This window comes from Macadamia integrifolia, unplaced genomic scaffold (assembly GCF_013358625.1).
Source record: "Macadamia integrifolia cultivar HAES 741 unplaced genomic scaffold, SCU_Mint_v3 scaffold155, whole genome shotgun sequence".
NCBI lineage: Eukaryota > Viridiplantae > Streptophyta > Magnoliopsida > Proteales > Proteaceae > Macadamia > Macadamia integrifolia.
In genome coordinates, this window is record NW_024868256.1 from 281,501 (window position 1) to 305,964 (window position 24,464).

At 37.0% G+C, this 24,464-nt stretch overlaps 2 protein-coding genes across 11 annotated transcripts in view; both read right to left on the bottom strand.

Moving 5' to 3' along the window:
- Nucleotides 1-1,948: 1,948 nt before the first annotated feature.
- On the bottom strand, nt 1,949-8,263 carry LOC122064203 (subtilisin-like protease SBT5.6). Its single transcript, XM_042627930.1, has 9 exons — nt 7,987-8,263; nt 7,698-7,890; nt 7,408-7,584; nt 6,887-6,998; nt 4,315-4,879; nt 3,634-3,731; nt 3,201-3,558; nt 2,754-2,967; nt 1,949-2,580 (listed from the first exon to the last, which is right to left on the bottom strand). The coding sequence occupies exons 1-9, from the start codon at nt 8,050-8,052 to the stop codon at nt 2,054-2,056; spliced, it is 2,310 nt and encodes a 769-aa protein (XP_042483864.1). The 5' UTR covers nt 8,053-8,263; the 3' UTR covers nt 1,949-2,053.
- A 6,889-nt stretch (nt 8,264-15,152) lies between these two features.
- LOC122064195 (alpha,alpha-trehalose-phosphate synthase [UDP-forming] 1-like) overlaps nt 15,153-24,464 on the bottom strand; it is a 39,032-nt gene continuing 29,720 nt past the window's right edge. For all 10 annotated transcript variants that reach the window (XM_042627920.1, XM_042627916.1, XM_042627919.1 and 7 more), the window contains 8 exons: nt 23,169-23,356; nt 22,045-22,162; nt 20,308-20,487; nt 20,103-20,225; nt 19,931-20,018; nt 19,698-19,828; nt 19,495-19,593; nt 15,153-15,651 (listed from right to left, as the gene is read on the bottom strand). In XM_042627920.1, coding sequence (XP_042483854.1) covers nt 15,256-15,651; nt 19,495-19,593; nt 19,698-19,828; nt 19,931-20,018; nt 20,103-20,225; nt 20,308-20,487; nt 22,045-22,162; nt 23,169-23,356 — 1,323 coding nt within the window. In that variant the 3' untranslated portion in view covers nt 15,153-15,255. The remainder of the gene's footprint in view (nt 15,652-19,494; nt 19,594-19,697; nt 19,829-19,930; nt 20,019-20,102; nt 20,226-20,307; nt 20,488-22,044; nt 22,163-23,168; nt 23,357-24,464) is intronic.

The following is a 24,464-nucleotide window of genomic DNA, read 5'->3' on the forward strand; positions in this document are numbered from 1 at the left end:
CATATCTCTAGGGGGTTTAATAGCGTAGCTGACTCTTTGTTTAGGATGGCCTTGTCTTGTGTATATGAGACCATTTGGCTGCTTTCCACTCCTTGGTTATCAGATGTATGTCACTTGGATACCATGTGTTGGATATGCTTTAATAAATAATCTTTCATTCTACTCTCCCCGCACCCAAAAAAAAAAAAATCTCGAACTATATTGAAAATTGACATACCTTCTTGGTAGTCTTAGACCTTTGTTTGGCCAATTTTGATTCTAAAAAATTGAAATGCGAGCAATGGACGAATTAGAGGATCCGAAAACGGGTATCATTGAACCGTGCTGATCCCGAGTTTCTAAGTGGTTACAATGTATGATATTGAGTCAGCACTGTGAAATATTAAAAAAAAGAAAAGAAAAGAAAGAGAGTTGCCGCCCCTTAAAAGAAATGACAATTCTAAAGACGTTGAATTGCCACCTAGACTAGGGTTTAGGACTCACAATTAAATTGACTTCACACGATTTTATGAATAAACTGATCTAACTTAGTGGTCGAGATCCCATCAAGTTCCGATCAGCGAAAAGTGTTAGGCATCCTAGTTTGCTTAGTGATCGAAAACTGGTCTTCTATACTTAATTTTTATTAAATAATAAATATTGTTTAGAAATTATCAAATGGAATTGAAATTTAAGAGCCATACATATTACATGGGTTGAAATCGTCTGCAATTCCGATCTCGTACAATTCCGTGCAATATCACCTTCAGGCGGTGACACGTGTATTGATATCAATACAATGGTCCATATCTGGTACAACTAATAAAACATTAAATCAGTGAAGAGGCATTTAAATCAGATCTGGATCATTACATTGGTATCAATATACGTGTCACCCCCTAAAAGTGGTATTTCACGGAATTGTACAAGATCGGAATTGCAGATGATTTTTTTCCATATTACATACGTCCACTATCACATTTTACAAGAAAAAAAAGTTTTTATTGCAAATATTTTTTCTTTGAAAGGACAAAATAGGGATACATTGAAGGGGATGGGAATAGACTCAGCAACATTAACGGTGTATTATCCATGAAATGACCTAATAATCATGGAAAAACACATGCAATGTTGCTTAGATGCAAGTGGAATATGGAAATATATGCACGAAAAATTAACAAAATCATGGAAACAGGATGAAGATAACCCCCGAAAAAAATTAAGACAGAGAACATGGAAAAATTATCAAAGTGCCCTTGTGTGCTTAGATATATAAACCTTTGAGTTTACATATGTACTTACAAATCATGACATAATATGGTATAAAATGGTTAATTATACAACTTTAACCAGAAAAAGAAAAAGAAAAAAAAAAACTATTCGTTATATTTTCTTTTGACGATGCAGCGTTTACAAAATAATTACATATAAGAAAGTAAAGCAAAATAAATATAAATATGAGGCCTAAAAATATGATAAAATGATCTATATGGTCATGATGTTGAATATAATGACATACAATAGTTCACAAAAATGGAAATTTGAAAATAAATTATAAAAAGAAAGAAAAGTTACATAAAATTTACAACGTAGCACGAACTATTTAAAAAAAAAAAAAAAAAGATGACGCGTTCCCAAAATTTATATATATTAAAATATTTTGTTTTCTTTTAATTATTGAATGAATATACCTAGATGAGAATGTTTATTAGTAATATTTACATTTTCCATAAGGACATCTATTTTTTCAATTAAATTTTGAAAAATAGAACTTCAATTCCTCAAATGTTAAATCAAAGCTAAAAGATATTTTCACATATATATTGGTCTGCTAGTAAGATTAGGACAACCTTTGCCTAACCTGGTCCATTCTGTGGATGTAGATTCTATTCCAAGCCCAACCTATTTGGAATTGGCTTAGTTTGGGCTAGCTGGGCTGACTTTGGCATGAGTTGTTGTAAACTTGGTGGAAAGGGTAATAAATTGATAGTTTTATTAGAACCTGTTAATCTCAATTATATGCTCTCTTCTATACTCTTAACTCCACCTATAAGTTTTGTGGGAAATATCCAAATTACAGAAGAGAAATTGCCATGGGACTTCTAACTTCATGGATTCCATCACTCCATGTGTACCACCCAAACTTGTACTCCTCTCCATTCACCACCTTCCCTTTTGGTTTCACAGTTATTGTGAACTTCTTCTTCTCTCCAACATGGCTAAAATAGAGGACACTTGGATTAATCTCAACAGAAATCCCTGGTGGAGATCTTACTCTTACAAAATACAAACTCCTGCTTCCACCAACATTGGTAACAGTCCTTGTCACAGTCATGGGGCCCTTAAGCTTTGAGATTGCTAGAGATGGATGGTTGAGATTGCTTGGTGAGGGTGGGACATTTGGGCATTTAAAGGTAGAGTCGAAGTTATTGATTCCAGTGCTACATAGGAATAGAAGATAATCAGTATATGAAGCATCATAGACAAGACCAGGATCTGCTGCTTTTGTTGGCCTGAAGTGTCCTGAACCATAACTGAAGGGGTTGGCTTTCTTGCCGGAGGCATCAGTCAGTGGCTTGCCAATATTACTCTTAGTGGTTGCTGCAGGGAAAACAACAATTATCAGAAAATTCTGGCCATGAAAACCATTGTCTTATGAGAATTAGGCCATTTATGCCATAAATAGCTGAGGACATATTGAAGTTTTATGTGAAAGGCGGAAGTAATAATCACACAATGGATGTGAGTAGTTTGATGTGAAGACTTATAGGTACCTGTAGTCATGATAGCCGATCTTATAGCGGCACTGCTCCAACTGGGGTAAATGGCTTTGAGAAGGGCAGCCGTGGCTGCAATATGAGGGCATGACATGGACGTCCCAGACAGAAGATTGTACTTAACGATTCTAGGATCCAAATCTAACTTTGTAGGAGAATCGGCTTCACTCCATGCTGCCAATATATTCAACCCTGGTGCAGTAATGTCTGGCTGTAAATTTAGGTAACCAAATAGTTAAGAGACTGTTGGGAGAGTAAAAACACAACATAACACAATGATTTACGTAGTTCACCCAAGATGGGCTATGTACTCGTATCCATTTCTGACGACATTATGATATAGAGAAACCCTAATCCCGAAAGTTCAAAAAAGAGATCAGACTCCTCCCTCTTGGATTGTTAAGATGTAAGATTTGAATAGAAGGAAATGGTGCCATCACTTACCTTAAGAATATTGGGCTCAAGAACGTTTGGACCTTGTGAGGAGAAAGCAGCCATGAATGGTGCTGGTTTGGAGTCCAAGATGGTGGTGGGTGGGATGATTAATGCCTTAGGATTCTTGGTAGATTTGATATAATTTATTATAGTGATGGCATCATGTGATACAACGGCGGTCCCCGGAAGAACATAGGCGTCGACGGATATCTCGTCTCCGTTCGTGGGGCTGTTGCCTAGAATGATACCAGCACCTCCGGCTCTTTGCACCTCCATGCCCTTCCCAACTCTTGTTCCATTTCCTCTCAGGCACAGTACAATTTTTCCTTTTGTTTTCTCCGGCGACAATGAACCCGGAAGGCATTGCCTGCAAATTTAAGAGATTGAATTGATTAGAATCAGAAAGTGAAGGTGAAAGGCATGAAAAAGCTTGAAGGATTACCCCATAAGATCCTTGGGAACACTGGGGACTACCACATCTCCGGCATAAGCAAGGGGGTACATCTTCCTCTGTAGCTTGTGTGGAGCCACCGATTGACCCTGAGTGGTCATGCATTTAGGTTTCACAAGTCAGTCAATTGCAACAAAAACTATGGGTGTCAATCGGTCGGGCCAGACAGTTTTGGTTGAGTTTAATTGGGCTTTCCCAATTTTTTCCCAATTGTAGGACCTTAGATTGACTCATTTAAGTAATCGGTCATCATATGCTAGGTGTGGTCACATTTATAAATGGTCCGTCATGTACCTTTCTTACCTATCTATAATAAAGGTATTAAAAAAAAAATGTTAAACAGGCCTTAGACGGGCTTTAAATGGACAATAAGACATTCATCTTGTAAATAGGCTTTAAACGTGTCCGGCTTAATAAATAGGCTCTAAACGAGCTCTACATGTTGAGTAGAGTTAGACTATCAATGGATCAGTCTAAGTGGGACATCCATTGGGTGGCACCCTTGCACCGGTTATGATAGAATGTTAATTGGTCTGGGCTTAAACCGAACCTGACACGTTTAGTAAATTGGCCAACAAAGTTCTGGGTTTTCCAGATTGGGCTCAGTTGGTGCAGGCTTGGAATTGACACTCCTAACAAAAATGAACCGAAATTCTAATAAGTATAGGTTACCCTAATTTTCTTGCCATTCCCTAACACAACAGGAGAGATGAAGACTCGATCCACACTACTAGCAGCTACAGTGATGATCCAAGGAGCTAGATTCGAAGCAGTCGCCAGTGCAGGACCTGAGTTCCCAGCACTGCAGGCCACAACGATATTACGCTTGATAGCATGAAGTGCACCGATTGCAATGTAATCCTCCAAGTAATTTGAAAGATTTTGTGATCCTATGGAGATGCTGAGAACGTCGACGCCGTCACCAATGGCGTCGTCGATGGCCGCAAGCATGTCTTCTTCCATGCAAGTGTCTCCCTCTATAAGGGACTTGCCAGGAATTGGCCAGCATACTTTGTACATGGCAAGACGTGCAAGTGGAGCTCCACCAGAGGCTGTGCCCTGGGCAAAGCCACCAAGGGCTGAGACACCATGGACTCTCCGGCCACCGACGGTGGACGATGTGTGAGTCCCATGGCCGTCGTGATCCCGAGGGGACCGGAATTCGGCCGTGGTGTTGAGCTTCTGGTTGTAGTACTGTTCATACCCTTTCAGATAGTACCTTGCTCCGATCAGTTTCCTGCAAACACAACAGTGTATTGTTAGACGATTAGTGCTCTCCTTTATTATTTTAGGCTGGGCTTTTTTGGGCTAGACAAGAGGCCCATTCAATAATTCCATGCGTTTTTTGGGCCAGACAAGGGGATCATGCACTCTGAAACCGGTTCTTCAAATAATTTTTTGTTTTTACTTCAGAAGCATACCAAACACAGCGTTAATTTGTATCTCCTCTTTTTACTGATTGGAATGCATACTCCCCCAACAACCACAACTTAGCCCAGCGTTAATTAAATATTAGCTTATTAATCAGTGAGGGTAATACATCTAAGTGGTTGATGATGACTTTAAATATTAGGTTATTAATCATTAAGAATTGCAAAGAACTGAACAAGGGGGTCCTTGGGGATAATCTTGCTTATCTTTCAAATCATTATTAATTATATTTTTCTTATTCAAGCAAATCAGTTCATTTTTCAAAATATATGGAAGACAAAAGTTCTAATTGGTGGTTGTGAATGGTCCCAACTAGTTGTATCAAATGGAAATGTGATGTGGTCCATCTTGTGGGGGACTGTCTCACTGTACTTGTCAAATCTAAATCTAAATCAAATCCATTCCTATGCTCTCATATATTGTCATTTTCATTTTTAACATACTCTCTCTCTCTCTCTCTCTCTCTCTCTCTCTCTCTCTCTCTCTCTCTCTATATATATATATATATATATATATTTGTTTTTCTATTTAATTTTCAAAGCTTTATTTCTTTAGACAAAATATTTTATACATGGTCATGTATCTTGAATGATCAACACTTTCGCCGTTCGATAATAATAGAATAATAATCGAGGTCCCTATCAAACAATTGAAGTGTTGACCGTTTAAAATGCACTATCGTGTATGAAAATGAGCTCCATTTCTTTATTTTGCTATTTACTAAAAATCTTGTTGTAGTCAAAGTTTTTGTTTTTAGGGTAATTTGTTGTGGTCAAGGTTAGTGACAAGAAAATCCTAACTTAACTTTTCTTCCCTTTCAGTTACACAGTTTTTTTTTCCAATCAAGCTAAATCCTATTATCACATGCCTACTAAAAAAAGTACAGCTTTTAACAATAACATAATTAAAAGTCATTTTCAAATTATTATGAAATTTTTTTATTGATGCATACATTAAATACCTTTTAGAAATAAGACAATGAATAATTAAAAGAAGATTACTTCTCACTTCACCATTTCCGTGATGAAAAAAGATAAACCCTTTAATCAATTCCCTTTTGAAGTAGAACTTGACATGTGAATTAAGAGATTAAGGACTAACTGCCTTCCAGCCCACAAAATTTCAACTTCTTAAGCGGGGATGTCGAAAGAGGACAATCAAGGAAAAAGTTATCAAAATGAATGGCCACAAGCTATTTTCAGTTTCACCACAACCCGTACGCCAAATAAGTGGAACTAGGACCTGCAAATGTTGAGCCTTAAAAACCCATGAGAAGAGTGTCATAATGGAGTTTGGATTCAGGTACGGTTTCACTTTCACTCAACAAATACGTCAGACTGTCAAAAAATGTTTGCCATGCAATAGATTGCTAAGTTCAAGAGAGATCACAAGATGGAGATCATGTGAATATGTCTAGTTCTCTTATGATTGTCAGAAACAGGCCAAGAGCAACAGGCAAGCCAGCAAAATCTTCTTTGTTTGATTGAAACAGACAAGTCTCCTCCAGGTTTCATTAATCCTCACAATCTCTCTCAGAAATCCCACAGCCCAATGCATTTGTGCATCTAATGTTACTTAAGCTTATAATGATATGTGAGATCAAATCTGATACATCTTATTAGATATTGGTTATTAGAATGAACCTTGAAGTGGGTCGTAATGTGAATGATGAAAGAACAATAGCAAGAATAGGGTCACGGGTATCTCCAATTCTATGGCCCCTAGGGATGGACCAGATCCACACAATCCCAAGACCTATAAAGAGAAGAAGAAAAAAAAAAAAAAGATTTGATAGAAACAATAAAACTCTCACCTATTACAATGGGAAGAGTTGAAAGCATCTCCAGCTTGACAGATTCCTTTCCATCTCTTGGGTATGGGTCCCAACCCTTCATCACTGAAGCTCTTTGACTCCGGCCATATACCTGATGATCACATAAAAACAACACATGTACCAACAAAAAGTATAAAGAAGATAAGACTCACATCAAATAATGGGGAGATGATCCTGTTCCAGAGCATAGCCTACGATAGCGTTCCCATGTGTTATGTTTGTTTCTATCATTTTCTCTTGAAATGACCTCTCTCCTTTAAAATGATTCCAGAGCATAGCCTACGATAGCGCTCTCATGTGTCTGTCTCTCCTTTCCCCCTTGAAATGACCTCTCTCCTTTAAAATGATTCTATTATGGGAGCATTCAAGGGAGTTTTCCATTGACATAGGCTACACTCCCGGACAAGAAACACTCTCACAAAAAGAAAACTGTAGAACACATAAAATTATTATTCTACTAAAAAAAAAAAAAAGCTACAGTAGAAGGGTCAGTTGGGTACCAGAATCCAATAACCCAACAATGATATCTTTCCCGTAGTTTGATTCATGCAGCAGATCTCCACTCCTATATAGAGTATCTACACCCTCTTCCAAGCCTGCAAATTTCCATGACCTTGTAGTGTGAAGAGACCATCTTCTTCGTATGCTTGGTAACACAGACACCACTTTATCCATTCCTGTCGTAGGTAGTCAAACAAGAAATATTACGAACTTAGGTAGAACTCATCCTTAAAAGTTAACCATTAAGAAAAAGATGAAATCATAAGAACCCAATGAAAGTTCTTATTACTGGAAAAGGTATCGGCTTCTTCTGGAGTAAGCAATGCCGCGAAGCCATTGATGGTGTTCTTGTAACTGTAGAGTAGAGAAGCTCGAGCCACTTCTTCTGTTTTCTTCACAGAGGCTAAAAACGAGTGATGGGTATCCTCAATTTCTTTTGAGGTTTTATCTCCACCGTGTTCTCCCAAATTAACAATGAAAACCTGTGATGGATAAGATATGAGTCCTCATAGTTAATTACAAAGAATATAAAGAACCAAAAAAGAAACTTATGAACAATAATCTGAATTAAGAAAAACCTGATGTTCACAGGCTGCAAGAGGAAGAAGGAGGAGGAACAAAGAAGATAAAGTGAGATTCCTCATCTTGTGATGAGAAAGAGAGAGATTGAGGGAATTTGGGATCCAAGATAGGGTTTTTATAAGAAGTTGTGATATTGGGTGGGAATAAGGTTTGATTTGGATGGAAGAGAGGCAATAAAAGAGGTCTAATACCACTGAAGTTGGAGTTTCTTAATTTAGATAGGCCATGGCTATGTAATTGGATGGGATACCTTCCTGAAGTGGTAGTATGGTTCTAAAAATAGAGGTGATGGCCTCGTAAGCTAACAGGCTGGAACAGCTTCCTTACTAACAATTTCTATGGAGGGCAATTTGGTAAAATGAAGTATCAGAATCTCTCCTTAAAGGGTATATAGAAACCGACCTTGGCAGGTTGACTACTGAGATTACAGAGAAACGAATAAAAATATGTGGCAGATCTAGATTAGGGGACCAGAATTGCATATGATTTAGATTTGGACTTGGCTCTGACTCAACTGGTTTAAAAATACCCGTGAAGTCAACAGATCAGTCTCAACACATCATTTCATCCCTCCCCACTCCAACCTATCCCAAAAAAAAATAAATAAATAAAAATAATACTAATAAAAAAAAAATTCATTTTTTATTTTTGAACAAACCTCTTACATGTTTCTTCTTGTTTTTTGGGTAAGAACATGTTTCTGTCACTTTGGATTGAGTAAAATCAAATTATTGGGGTTCTTGATTTTTTTGGGATGTAAAAGTGACTTTTTTTAGGGAAGGGTTTTTTTTTTTTTTGGTGGGGGAGATTGTGGGGTAGGGGGTCTGTGAAAATTGGTTAGCTGAATCAATATATGTGTTACGATTCAAATGTGACATGTTACAGTAAAAGTTTCCACCCATATATTTATAGAGTACCCATTTGAAATATTTTTTAGGTTGACAACTAAATGTTATGTTAGCAGCAAAAACCTGGGGATTAAGTTAGTTGTCATCCATATTGAAAAGAGAAAACATCATCACAATTGGTGATATGGTGCAGTGATTAGACTTTATTGGGTTCATCATCAATCTCCCACCCCTTATTGTTAATGATCCGGGATGCTCTTCTTCAGTTCAACTAGAAAGCTATAAGGTATATGAAAGAAATTCTCTCTTCACCATAGATGGAGATAGATAAACTGTATCCTAAACTTAGTCTACTAAGAATGGTGAACCGGTGAAGCTCTCAAAATTCTAAACTAGAAATTTAATGAACGACTCTTGATTCTCATCTAGGCTTATTGGACCTCTAGGCCTGACTGATCGTGTCTTAGAAATCTAGAATAGCGCCAGGTCCACTAGGCTGGGTTACGCACAGCCACCCCTAACTTGAGGATATCCTACGGTTTATATATAAAGGTAGAGTCCAAGGGTAATCCACAACATTGCTTGGGATTCCATTTCGAAGCCCAAAGGAGAAGGTGGGTTGTGGCTTGTGGTTATTCTGTGGATTAAAGACATGAATGTAGCTGGAATTCTTAAGCAAGTATGGTGGGTGGTGTCCAAGAAAGATTTTTTATGAGTGAAGTACTTGGAGATGGATTCAATTTAGACAATGCAGTCAGTTTAGAATTGCCCTTGTGTGTAGAAGAAGATGCTTTAAGTATAGGTCTTTTGCTTAATTGTACTTACTTTATACTTTCCTTTTTTGTTTAGATCCTTGGCATCTTATAGGGACATTGCTTGATTAACAGATTTAGGAACTGAATTAAGTATGATATGGACCTTGATAAGATGGTTTAAGTCCAATCTCTAGTTGAGGATAGGTGGAATCGGAAAAGATTTCGCTGCCCCAGGTTGCAGTCTACCCCATGGTAACAACCAAAGGAATGGAGTCCCAGGGACAGGTTTGAAAATACCCACCTAGGGTATATTTTTCCACCCATACCTCTGAGATTCCATTCCCTTGGGTGGTACTAAGGGTTGCGAGTACCTGGCTGCAACCCAGGCAACAGCCAAGTTTCATTCGGTAGAATCATGGTCTATACTTTTGAGGCCCTTAGAGTAGTGTGGGCACAATTAGGTAACATTCGAGGCAATCTAATGAGGTTGGTGATGATGCCATCATTTGAAAAGGATCCTCTTCTGGAATCTTCTATATTAAATCGCTATGAGACATTGTGAGGCCTTCCCCTTAAGTGACCTGGGTGTCTAACGTGTGGTTCAATAACATTATATTCTCAGACATTAAGCGATGACTTGGAGGTGCTTGGTGGATGGTCTTCCAACTAAAGAACAACTTAAGAAGAGAATTATGTTGATTCTCCCCATTTTTGTTGCTTTCGTTGGGTTAGGGGTGTCAATTCCTAAACCGAACTGGTAAAACCGGCCGGACCGAACCGATAACAACCCGGACCGAACCGAACCGAAGCCTTATTGGTTCGGTTCGGTTTCAAGTATTGTAACCCCAAAACCAAACCGCACCGCACCGAAAACCGGATGAACCCGAAACCAAACCGAAACCGGCTCAAAACCCGGACCGAAACCGAAACCAAACCGGTAAGAAACCGAAACACTCCAAAATTCATTAAAAAAATTAAAATTTGAATAGTTTTGTATACATTTGTATGGAAAATCGAATTCAAACTAGACCAAAAATCAAAACCAACCCGGTTACAAATCGATTTAAGAAATCGAAGTTCAACAATTCATCATTTGGTTGTTTCCTAATGGCTTCATACCGGTTTAAAAAACCGATCCAAACCGAAATGAACCTAATAAATCCAAACCGGTACCAACCCGAACCCAAACCGCACCGAAACCGACACCGGACCGAAACCGATAAATCCTTATTGGGTCGGTTTCGGTCACTTCCAAACTCACACCGAAACCGGTGGAACCGGACCGAAACCGCACCGACCCGGACCGTTGACACCCCTACGTTGGGTGGGGTTTGAGAATAGAATTTTTTTTTTTTTTTTTAATCCTACTAAGCGCTGCTGGCCATTGGTCAGTCTACTGGGCACTAATATCACCACTAGGCTATCCTAGTGCTCGCATTCTTTAAATGCTCATTTACAAAAGAAATTTGGGGAGGGGGGATTTTGTAATAGAACAAGAATGATGTCATCCATCATTTTTTTTAGTTGTACGGATGTGGAAGATTGTTGTAGAACTACCGTGACAAAGGGGAGGAAATCTCCCAGGAATTTATTCTTTGTCAAGAAAAGGGGGTTCATCCATTTTGGGTGGTGAGGTGATTCTATCCACGTTCTAGTGTCTTTGCTTTAGTTTGTTGGTGTTTCTAGTTTTGGGGATTGGCCTGATGGTGATGGCGCCTTTGTTTATATTTATTGGGATTGGGGCTTCTTGGGTTATCATGGTCCATGTTCATGAGTTCTTCTTAGGCTGTCATTTTTTTTTTTTTTTTAATATTCATATTAAAAAAAAAAAAAATTCCTTACCCGTCAAGAATCCTCTGTAGGGCCCTTAACCTGTTATTTTTGACTTCTTGTGATACCTAAGGTGAACTTAATGCAAGACATTGCTAGTATAGCGTGCTCATAGTTAGTAAATTCATGTTTAATACGCAAATTATGTGCATCTTTCATGTTTTCAGATAAAAATAACATATTTATCCATATATTTTCGGAGAGTACAAAAAAATGTAATTTTTTTTTTTTCTCGTAAAAAACCCTTCAGTGAACTGTTTTCTTGAAACCCAAGTATAAAAAACCTTTTCAATCTTCATCCTTCTATTCCAAAGCCTTTGCAATCGTTGTGTCACTAATCGCTTGAATAAAAGTGTAAAACTAGGTCCTCCAAGCCATCATTCATTCTCACGGTTGCTATTGCACGGAGCAAACCCTTCTTCTCTTTTTTTGTCTTTTTTCTCGTAAAAAACCCTTCAGTGAACTGTTTTCTTGAAACCCAAGTATAAAAATCCTTTTCAATCTTCATCCTTCTATTCCAAAGCCTTTGCAATCGTTGTGTCACTAATCGCTTGAATAAAAGTGTAAAACTAGGTCCTCCAAGCCATCATTCATTCTCACGGTTGCTATTGCACGGAGCAAACCCTTCTTCTCTTTTTTTGTCTTGGACCACCGGGACTTGGCTACCCACTTTTTTTCTTCTTCTTCTTCTTCATTTTTTTTTTTTTTTTTTTTTTTTTTTTAATTGTCAACTCTATGGTAGCCTTAAGGACTAGCCAACTTTCCAGTCTAAACTAAACGATAAACTGAAGGAATAGCTATAGGACCAAGGATGAAAAAACAAGAAAGTGGAGCTTAGAAGTAGATATCCATGACTCATTAGATATTAGGGTTTAGAAGGGTTCTTTTCAGAGGTTACTAGGACTCGCATGGGCAACTTGCATTGGAAGGATGGGATAATGGGATGTGATGGAATAGACGTTCTTGAAGTTGAAGTTCACTTCTCTCCAAAATTTAAATCTGAATGCCATTGTTCAAAGGAGATAGATAGTATGATCCATCTCAAATGGACCACTAAAAAAGGAGCAATAGGTGTTAACCACTCTTTATTGTAATCTTCTTGGATGGATCTATTGAATATATCTGTCTGTATTCTCCTTTGCTTGTTAGCAATTACAGCATCTCTTGGATGGCTCTATTGAATATATCTGTCGGTATTCTCCTTTGCTTGTTAGCAATTACAGCATCTCTTTCACATTCGTGACTTAAGTTGGGTGCGAGAGAATTTTTCTGTGGTCATATTCATCGCAATATTTTGACTCTTCAGAATCATCACTCGAGTTGGCTGATTGTGGGTTTAAGTCGGTATATCTTATAATCGCTTGTTGATCCTACGGAAGCACTACTTGCTTATGGGGGCTTCGGCTTAGAGACTATGATCACTTAAAACACCCTTTTCTATTACCAAAAAATAAAAAATAAAAAACCTATCCAATAGTTCTCTCTCCCTCTCAAAAGGAGAAGAGAATCTTTGGATGGAAAGGGAATGTCTGCTTCTCAAACCAACCTCTCTCTCGAAAGGAGAAAAGAATAATCTTTGGATAGAACTAACCAAAAGTAGAGGGCACTGCTTCAAAGAGACAATTTTAATGAAATCTTTTCAAGGATCTTTTACTTAGTAGGCTGTAGCAGCTCTTTCCACTTTGTGGTCATCACTATAATAGGAATATCTCCACTGGCAAAAGTCAAACCTAGAATTTATAATATCTAAAAGGCTATAGTATATCCTCAAGTGTTCCTATCAGCTGATTCAAATGAAAGGAAAATGTGTACGAGAAGAAGGTTCACAACTTCACATCAATTACTCTTTGCATGTGGTCATGCCTGAAATTGTTGCAAGTTCTAGAGAATTGCACTTTTATGTACTTGAAGAGCTCCCTTCAACTAATACCTTCAATGCTGAAGGTCGAGCTCGTAAATTTATTCGGTCTAAAGGTATCCAACTAGAGGTTATTAACTAGCCAGTAATCTCTCCCTTGCACGGTCTCATTAACCTTACACAATATTGTCCTCTTTGGTCCATGGGCCTCAAGACTTTAAAACACATTGTATCATGTTAAAGAGGCTAGAAGTTATTAACTAACCTAGTAATCTCTCCTTAGGCGATGTGGGACTAAAGTTTGTATACCCTCACCGATCTCCCAAACCCCCTGGTACTAACCATATTCTTGGTGGGGACACCTCACCGATCTCCCAAGTGAGTATGGTACTTACCGTATTCTTGGATGTCACAGCCAAGTCAACTGAAAAAGGTGGATTAAGAGCAAATCGTATTCATTGAGGAGGGAGGGGGGAGGTTGAAGGTCCGAATTACACAAGTTAGAGAGTAAACGTAAGATTCGAAAATCCGAATTCAATCTGCATCCCTATCCATTCAAAAAATATCTAGATACAATCAGAATTTGATCCAAATCCAATCCATTTACATCCCTCGTTATTATGGAAATTTGTATATGTTTATTTCCTTCTAAATTGTTGCGATATTCTCCGGGTTCTAGAAATTCTTTATAAACAAAGAGAGGCATGAGGCAGAGAACTTGTAACCCATTCTCTATTATTAGTGAAAATTGCTCTCATCTCTGTGTGGGTGTAAGCACCTTACGAAACTACACAAATCTTTGTATTGTGTGATCATCTGATCCCTCTTTTTGTTCGTTTTTTCGCATTGTGTATATGATTCATTTTTACATTCAGAATTTGAGTTGGACATTCCAATATTTATATACATTGTTAAGACCTCAGAGAATTGGGTTGATAACTTTGAGGTTATACAGAAGGTTGTCAAACAGTTTGGTTTCAGGTTTAATGGTTCGGATCGAATTGGTTCATGGTTTAGTAGCAGAAATTGAAACCAAACAGATTATAAAATGATTCCAATTAGTGAAATCAATCATTTATCAAAACAGTACTTATTTTCTGGTCTTTGAATGTCACATACTTTTGAACACCCTTACAGCCACAAGATCAAAGCCATTTGCCACCAATTTCTTCAGAAACATATAGAATCACATTAATATCCATAAAGGCAAACAAGGTAGATTGGAAGTATAATTGATAATAGAACACCAATAACATCAGCACAACCATGCTAATAAGGGATACAATACACACAATGGAATAGGGAAGAACAATTAGCACTATAAACGATGAACTTCTAGATTGCAACACACAATGGAATAGGGAAGAACAATTAGCACTATAAACGATGAACTTCTAGATTGCAACCCTTCATAAGCAAACATGGCTTAAAGAATCGGGAATCAGAATCAGAAAACATTCATCCCGATTTCTACCGACCCTAATCGTTATCTTGAATTGGACCGATTCGTGAGCTGATTCCTTATTCCTTTACCGATCCATAACCAATGTGGGACTATATAACTCCACAGAGACTAAACCTGACTGCTTGATTATCTTCTATTGGGTTGTAGACATGTTTAAAGTCTTGGGGCTGCTTCAGGACGATCATGAATGGATGGGTGTAGGGATTTTTTTTTTTTTCTATTCTCCTGTAAAGTAGGGCACACAATCATACATGGGTGGTTCCCACTTTAATAGTGAGTCCCACAGAACTTGGACAGACAAACTAATCAAGGACAGGACACGTGCCACTGCAACTGCAAGAGTTTCAGACTTAGAAGATCATTTAACATGGATAAGGGAGAGACAAGGTAAAGGGGACAACTCACATTTGCCAATAAAAAGAAACTAAGCTGCCATGCCTTTGAGAATTAGCTGTTATATTGTTAAAATTTGGAGAAAGAGCTTCAGAGACAGTGAAGGCTTATTGTCTTCAACTTGAAGACAGTGATACAGTCATATCCTTCAGAAATTTGACAACCTCATCCGACGAGTTAAGGAGATACCGTGCATTTGAGCGTTTACGCCCAACAGCGCAGGAAAAGTAATTCTCTCCTTTGAGGTCCAGTACAGAACACTCATGCCAAGATATACCTTCCTTTGGTGACCGCCACATGTTGCCACTGGTAAGATTGCTTATCTTCTCATTGGACACAGACGTCCGATGGTTCCTACCATGGGATACCTTTGGCCCTGGTTTACTCACTGGAACCTTCGGTGAAGATCGTTTGTCTACAGATGTCTTGACTGCATCAGATAATTTGGCTCTTGTAGCACCTGATGGTTCTGATGGAAGCTCTGGCTCAAAAAATGTATAGATGTCTTCATCCTAAAGCAGCAAAGATGCAGCAAAGATGTGTTAAGTACTGCTGCCAAGCATATTATGATACAAAAACTCAAGCAGCATTGTGAGTATTCGCAAACTACTTAAACTGGTTGCTTGATTGAAGAGCAAATACAAAATAAATCTTCCCTAATTTCCTGGAGTAACACATCAAACTATAGATGCTCATAACATAATATTAGTTATGTTCTTCTGGGAACAGTACCTTGTTGCTATACCCAAGGATTAAAGTATCGGTATTGGTCGCTGTATCGGTCAGCCAAAATTAAGATACGTATTGGAGGGTATCATATCGTATCGTATCGGCGATACGCTAAAGATACGCATATAAATGTATAAGAAACACTTTTTTAAACACTTTGCATAAAAAAATTGTTAAGAAAATCTATTGATAACATGTATTATGCATAAACACTAAATTGAGGGTATCGTACTAAGAATTCAAGGTTTGTAATTGTCCTATAAATGTAAAATCATTGTTCCCAACCATGATTCCACTTTAGTTAGAGAGAAATATGACTGGCAGCTACTTTGGAACAAAAACCCTCCAAAAAATCGTATTTTTTTCTTAAAAATTACCCATCTTGGCCATTATATGATCGTAGCGCATTGTATCGGTACATACCGATACATACCGATACTCATTGATACGTACCGATACTCACCGATATGTACTGATACTCAACAATATGTACCGACCGATACGTACCGATCGATACATATCGAGATTCCCCGATATGTACCGATCGATACATGCCGAAACGTACATTTCACCTTGATTTTATATTTTCCATAGAGTATCGGTACATATCGTATTGTATCAATGTGTATCGGTGATGTATCAGTGTATATTGGTGTGTATCATAGGATATATATCGATACGAAAGGATTTTAAAAATTTCATGTAGTGTATCAGTGTGTATCGTATCGGTCGGCTAAATTTAAGATACATATCGGAGGGTATCGCATCGATATCGGAGATACTTTAAACCATGGCTATACCATCTTTTGTATTGTAAGATATAAACCAGTTCTTGAATCATATATCTTTGGGGTCCAACATAGGTTTACATCAAGCCTACATTTTTTTTTTTTTTTTGGGTACTCAACCTATAGAGGTGTTTGCAAAGTCCACATATCACTGACCAGAGTAACAGTTGTAGGGAAGCATGAAGAAGGAAACCAAATGACCAGGTTTTGTTGATTCAGCAGTGCATCTTTTGGTTTTGGTAAGGAATCCAGTTGAATTGGAATATTCTGTGGGGTCACTGTTGACTGCGTGGGGCAATAAACCCAGAACTCTAATTCACATGTATGGCCAAAAGGCAGAGAGGCATCCACCATGCTGTCCATGCCTCTATCAATATAACGGAAGAAGAAAAAAGGCAAACACAGAGTAGATATATGCGCATTCCACAGAATATACATAATGCAAGGAAATCAAATCATGGATACAGTAGAAATTCATATTATGAGGTGACACAGGACTTACTAAACTTAGTAAGAGGACAAAGTTATATCATGTTTTGAATCTTCATTAAATGTAAGCAAATCTAATTTTACTTTTCTTGGTGGAAATAAATTCTCCCTGCTTACATTTTCATAAAGCTAGCTACTTGCTTTTTATTCCCCCTCTAGCGATGTATCCATCACACCCCCCATTAAATGTCTTTTCACGGGCCAGGTCTCTCTCTGACCTGATGTCCCAAGTATTATATTAACATTTGAGCGTAAATGCATTTTTGCAAAGACCAAGACCAAGTACTGTATTTGAAGTTTCTATGAATCGGAAACAAATTGGTCAAATCGGCCAATTCGAATAGAAAAACACCCGAAACCAATCCTGATTAATGATGATTCCTACAACAAACCTGTTTGGATTGCGTATGATTCATGTTTGATCTTCACTTTAGGCCTTTGTTTCCTTCTTTTAATAAGCAAAATAGCAGAAAATCAATGTAACTTACTTCTTGTAGCAAAATCCCAAGTCTATTGATTTAAAAAACTGAATCGAACCATCTAGTTTCTGAAAACTTTATGGTTTCAGAAATGAGTCACTACAGTTTGATGGTTTGCTTGGTAAAAATCAAATTTTAAGTTGTATCTAATGGAGATTGAAGCAGAAATCTCTCAATAGAGCAAAGAAGCACTGACCACTGCGGTAAGTGCTTGAGTAGTTTAAAGATTACCCATTCTTTTATTTGTTCCTAATCAGACCGTGGTTTGACGGGTCAAATCCAGAACAAGGCCTCTTCTGGTTTGATGCCTCACCCACTTTTAGAAAGTATGGGTTCAACCAGCCGATTCAAATGGGTCAAGATCATAGTTGTCAAGGCATCACCAAGGAGCCGCCTTGGCATCCAGGAGGTTTGCCTAGGGCCTATGCAACTATCGCCTTACATTTTGACACTTATTTATGCCAAATACCATTTAAATAAGCAAATACCCCCTATTTGAATCCAATAAAAATAGTTTAAAAATCAAATTCCAAAAGGATAAAAAGTCATCCCCCCAGTTGAAAAACAAAAAGTAGGTTTTTGGTTGTAGGGGTGGTTTTCAACTTTCAAATGCTGGGTTTTTCTCAATTCTAAAATATAAATCTTATCATGGTAAAACATTCTTAAAAACCGAAAGTCCGGTAAAATAAAATATATATATATATATATTTTTTTTTATGTTCATTAAATTATTTCATTCAAGCGATTTTAATAGCATTCACGCATTTTAAAATAAGTTTGTGACCAGAACATAACTGTCATTACAACTTAGAATTAAGTAATTTTAGACTTGTTGAAAATTTGGTTTTGTGTTATATCTAATACAAAAAGTCTCATATAAAAATAAAACATTTGACCAGTCAAACTTGTTATAGAATAAGAGAATTTCTCTAATGTTGATTTTTTATGACTTAATATGATTTTTTATGATTTGATGTGGCTTAATGTTGATTTTTGATGACCTGGTGTGGCTTGATGTTGATTTTTTATCATACAAGGTATATGTAACATACTAATTAATGTTTGCAAAGAGGAAAAATAAAAAAATAACACTTGGTCGCCTTGTTTGCCTTGAGGCGGGCGCCTTGGCGCCTAAGCACTGAGGCAACCCTCCAACGTCTTGGTTCGCCTTGTCGAGTGACAACTATGGTCAAGATAAATTTGGCTTTCAAGGATTTATATGTTAAAATTATAAGATAAATATAAGTTAAGTTAATATATCATGCAATTGTGTGGACAGTCTAGTGGTGAAGTGGCGTATTGAACTTTGTTCAAGGTTCAAGTCTGCTAGTCGCATTATGTACTTTTTTTTTTTTTTAATTATTCCATAAATTATGTGTATAATGTTTTATATAGCAAAAGACAAGTCTAACAGAGTGGTATGTCAACCCATTCAACTGGCTATGCCAGGCCAGGCCAGGCCAGGTCTTAAGAAACTGGTGGCAGGATCTCCTATCACACGGAGTAACCCATGTACTGCCACATGGCAGATTGTGAAGTGTTAACCTTCACTGGGCATTGTGAGAAATAGGACTCAACCAATGTTATCATATACGCCTATATATAGTTTGAACACAAACATTTTTAACATCTTGAACATCGACTTCAACAGAATCAAAATGATAAAACTGGATTGTCTAGATGTCTTACTAACATGTGATGATACAATGACACCTTTTCAATTAACCCCTCCCCACCCCCCACCCAAAATAAAAAAATACCTGCAAACAATTCATGAATGCACTGCTCAATTACAGTGAAGATTAAACACGTCTGCAGATTAAATTATTAAAGGTTGAGTATTAAGAGGTAAAAGACTGAAAGTAAATACCTTCCCTAGAAAGTGTCCAATGCACAGGACATAATCGATTGGTGTCTGCATGTTTTTGCTATGGATTATTTCTCCTAAGATGCGATCAATTGCTGCACCCTGCATGATGTATCCAATAGAGAAGAGAAGCATCTCTATTTTAAGCGTCCTAAACAAGAAGCAAATGTAACCAGCCATTTTGAAGTTACATGAACTCAACGTACCTTTGTGACACCAACTGATCTGACCTCAACTGATCGGCTTCCTTGGACAACATCAACAGCTGCATTAGAAATGGGACCTGTCCACAGGTGCTGCAATAAATCCCTTGCTTGAAGCCTTCCAAATTCAACATCTGCACACATAATAAGTTGACACACTTTTGAAGCACTGAACAATAGTAAGCAACAAAATTTATAATCTAAAAAAAAAAAAAAAACCATATTTGATAAAATACCTGCATATTTGTAATTCCATACAAGTGAAGTCTCCCGAACTTCAAAATGAGAGCGAGGTGTTCTTTCCGTGAAATATTCAAAAACATGCTGAAAATTTGTCAAAATCTCACAAGTTTAAGAGTCTGGATGACACCAAATAACAGGTTCAACTTGAACTTTAATGTCAACCACCTTCACACTCTCTACCCAATCCATGTTTAAATGCTCTGGCATCGTTGTCATCCATTCTTTCTTTAATAGACGCAAAAACATTCCATTCTCTGCAGCTAACCACATGTTGTACTCTCCGAAGTTCTGCCAAAATAGTCATTTAGTTCAGAAGTATAATATATTATGAATAGACAAGATAATATTGCGAAAATTACATAGTACGTACTTCATCTAGGACACTCCTTTTACTTCCACTGAGAACAACAACCGTTGTCTTCAGATCATTGCAAAGAATTTCTAAGGGTTCTTTCAACTCTGGGTACAATTTAAGGTCAATTTCTTTAAATTGATCACCCCTTCTTCCCCCAGGAGTATCCAATGGTCCAGTTAGAGTTGCATTGAACCCCTGCAGTTTTGTAGCATAAGCATTTTGAGAATAATTGGAACAATGACCAGTCATCAAGACAAGGGACTCTCAACCCTTAAATGTAGCTAACTTCAATCAAGAAAAGGCATTTAGAACTAATTCATAATAATACCATGAAGCATGGAACTGAATACTTCAATAGAGTACAGCACAAAAAAGTGCTGAACTAGCAGAATTAGACACATTTTAATCATTCAAAGCAGAAATTTCAATTTTGTCCTCCAAAAACTTCCAAAAATCTCAACAAGAAAATACCATAATTCTCCACCAAACAGAAGAATGCTACAGTCAAAAAGGAAAATTTGATTCAATTTTCTCCATTTAGGCTCCATTTGATACCAGGATTTTTAGTTTGTAAGTGACTTGTGAAATAAGCATGAGTGACTTGCACCTTTTGACCTTATTTTGAAAACTCATGCAAATCTACCAGCAGCACCTACCAACCTGTTGACCATTCTTAAAACTCAACCGAGCCCCCACCTCCTAAAGCTTTGGGTCCACAAAATCTAATATGATTAATTAATAGATCAGGTTAGGTGCACATTAGAGATGAACCTGACCTAAAACTTCAATTTTGTAGTATGATGTCCCACCCGGTAATTCCTAGGAGGATGTTATCTTTTTCCAGGATCAAAGTGATAGCTTTGAATCAGATATGAATATTACTTGATACTATTGTTGCCATGAACAAAACCCTTTGACATGTTCCTAGTTTATGTAGGTACCAGATCAGTTTACAACTAGATTTCTTTAAACCAAACTGCAGGGACAAAAGAAAAACACTTGCTCGTTTTAAGCTTTAAGCCTCATAAGTCAGTAGGAAAAATGGGTAAAATCCTATTCCACAAGCAATATTAATACAATTAGCACATGTTATATTTTGGTGAAACAAATTCGGTTGATTTCTAGCAATATTAATACTATTAGCACATGTCATATTTTTTTGAAACAAATCCAGTTGTTTTCTAACATCTACCAAGTACAAGAGTTGTTGAAACAAGCCCCAGCTTTGTTATCCAGTATTGAGGTTGAGTATCTTTCTGGTACAAGAGTATAAGCATGTGAAACAGTATGCTAGAACAAGACAAGAACGTATTAAATTTTAAATGTTTTAATTACAAATGCAGAGAATCATGTATCGTGAAAATCAAATGCCATAACATAAAATGTAGTGTAAAATGGAATGACCATAAATTATAAAGTAGGCTAAGATGCGACTGAGGAGAAAGTAACAGTAAGAAGATCCAGAGTCTGTTTCCTAAACTTGAAATCCGATAAGAAGTCATTTACAATCTGATTTAAGAAAAGTCCTACAATCAACATGATGGTTCCGCTAAGCCAGTCCAGAACAATGTGTATGCATCAAAGAATCATGTATTTTACTTACAATCTCATCCATTAACCAAGCAAGGGAAACTGCTGCCCACTTGAGTTCAAAAAATTCTCTTTGTTGAAAAATATATAGTGAAGAAATGTTGACATTCCAGAGTTCATCGCTTGAATGAGCAATTAAGCCAAAAAAAAAAAACCCCATACCAGTATCAATAAACGGTTCTGGGCTTTTAAGAACTGCATTATTGCATCTTTGACTGGAAGTAAAGGGAGAACCTGTCTTGTCCTTAGTTGAGCTTCAACAATGGTATCATTCAGTTCACTATGTGCAAAAACAACAATGGCATTAAAAACACATCTCAGAAAAATAAGCAACAAAAAAGCTTTACAGAAGAAGCAGGAATATATCAAGCGTTATCATCTGCATGACAATAAACCCAACCGCTGGACATCCATTGAGCTCCACGAGATCAGTTTCGTGTCTAAGGATGAATGGCAGTGATTTTCAGTTAATCACTAGAATTTCAAATGATCGTCACATGATCATGTCTGCTACTGAATCTTTTTCCTTCATCAATGGCCAAATGATAGTCCTTTCTGGGGCACCCACTACTTTAAGGCATGTAACTCTCACCACAAATTGTTTGAGATAGTTCGAGTCTTGAACAACACTTTCATGGCAAAGAATCAGTTAGAAAAATTTAACTACTACGTTAGACACCCTGACACATCCCCAACTTCTCCATAAAGACAAAGATGATAACAACGTCAAGAACAAAAATCTGAATGAGAACTCTTTTGTCCCTGATGATCCACTGGTCTCCAGATTCACGGTTCAGTTTCTAGTTTTTGACAATACATGATAAGGAGATAACTGCCAATGTGTTTAAAAATGCTCCCCATATCTTTGACATAAATATGAAAGCAAAATAAATAATGCATAGTATGATCTCAATTCAACATCAGTTCCGAATTGACTGCATATAGAAAAGGAGATATAGTAGAAAACTTGATTAGAATCAGAAATGGTGTAGATGGGATAGGTTAGAGAAGCTAGTTGTAGCCTCGTAGGATCTGACCTATAGATTATTATGTATCACCTTGAATTTCATTCAGTAGAGAACCATATTTAGTCTCATTAGGTTTATTTTTTATTCAGTCAGAATTATTTCCCTCAAAGAAAATGAGGAAAAAACATGGTATACGAATTTATTCTAAAAATAAAAAAGCATTATTCAAGATAATCATGGATAAACATAAGCAAATAAAAAGCATTAAAAATTTATTCTTTATTTTCTAAGAAATTCTAGGCAATAAATTACCCATACCTCACAAAGGTCTCAGCCCAATCTTGAGCAGTGTGGGCCGTCACATGCGTAAAGTTATGACGGTGCCTCTTTTCCCTTTCCCCAGGAGACATATCTAAAGCTAGACCAATTGCCTTGGCAACTTCTGTGATGTTCCATGGGTTTACTAGGATAGCTCCAGCACCAAGGGACTGCGCTGCTCCAGCAAACTAGAGAACATGACAAAATTATTAATCAGACAGTAAAAAGTATTGTAGTTGAAATCATATCCAAAGGTCAATTCCTGATATCCAATTACAACAGATTGAAGCTAGGAATAATGCATTTAAAATGAAACTCAAGGAAAGTATAGTTGCTTCATGCACATGATATATGTCTATCAAGACAAGCCACATCAACCCAAGGAATTAGCTCAATTGGCAAGGACCAACCCTCACAACTAAGAGGTCATGCGATTAACTCTCCTTGGGGCTTACCATAAGAAAATACCAAAAAAAAAACAATTATTCTACATCACTTTGTTTATAATAGAATATTCTTTACATCAAGTAGTTACAAGAAAAACCAAACAACATATTGGCATATCTAGATAAAATGAATCACTATATTATGAGAAAATCTCCAGTATTAATAAGACCAAACAACCCTGAGTTTAAATGTTGGTCGAGGATTGGCTCCTGAAAAGGGACAGAACAAGAGGTTTTCTTCAAAACAATTGTCCGAGGGTCTTCTGTTTTGCAAGTGTAATATAATTTTCTAATTGATTTTATCAAATATCACTGTCAATGAAAAGCATGCTCTATTTAAAGCTCATTCAATTTTCTACTTCATGGAAAATAATTTATATTATATATTTTCAATTGCTTCTTTGTTTCATTTTTTTTTTAATTAAAAATAGCAAACGAGAAAGTTGCAGATGCAATCTATATTGGATGAAACCAGAAAGAGAAGAGGAGAAAAGAGAATGAAAGGAGGAAGAAGATAAGAGCTGAAGAGAGAAGATCAACCCTTCTCTAGTCTATATTACAAATTTAAACCAAAAAAAATATATATATATATATATATATGCCCCAAACATAAGAGTGTTAATCGGTTAGGTACCAGTTAAGCAGTTTAGTTCTGATTCACTTCAAGGAATAAAAGGTAGAAACCAGAACCGAACCATTTAAATGGTTCCAATATCTCAAATCAAAATCAAAACCAACTAATTCCGGTTAAATGGTTTCAGTTAAGAGGTTTTTATTGTTTTCAGTTTCGGTTTTGTTGTCGATTCAAGTAAACAACTATGGGCCCAATTGTGATTCGTGAACAAACCTA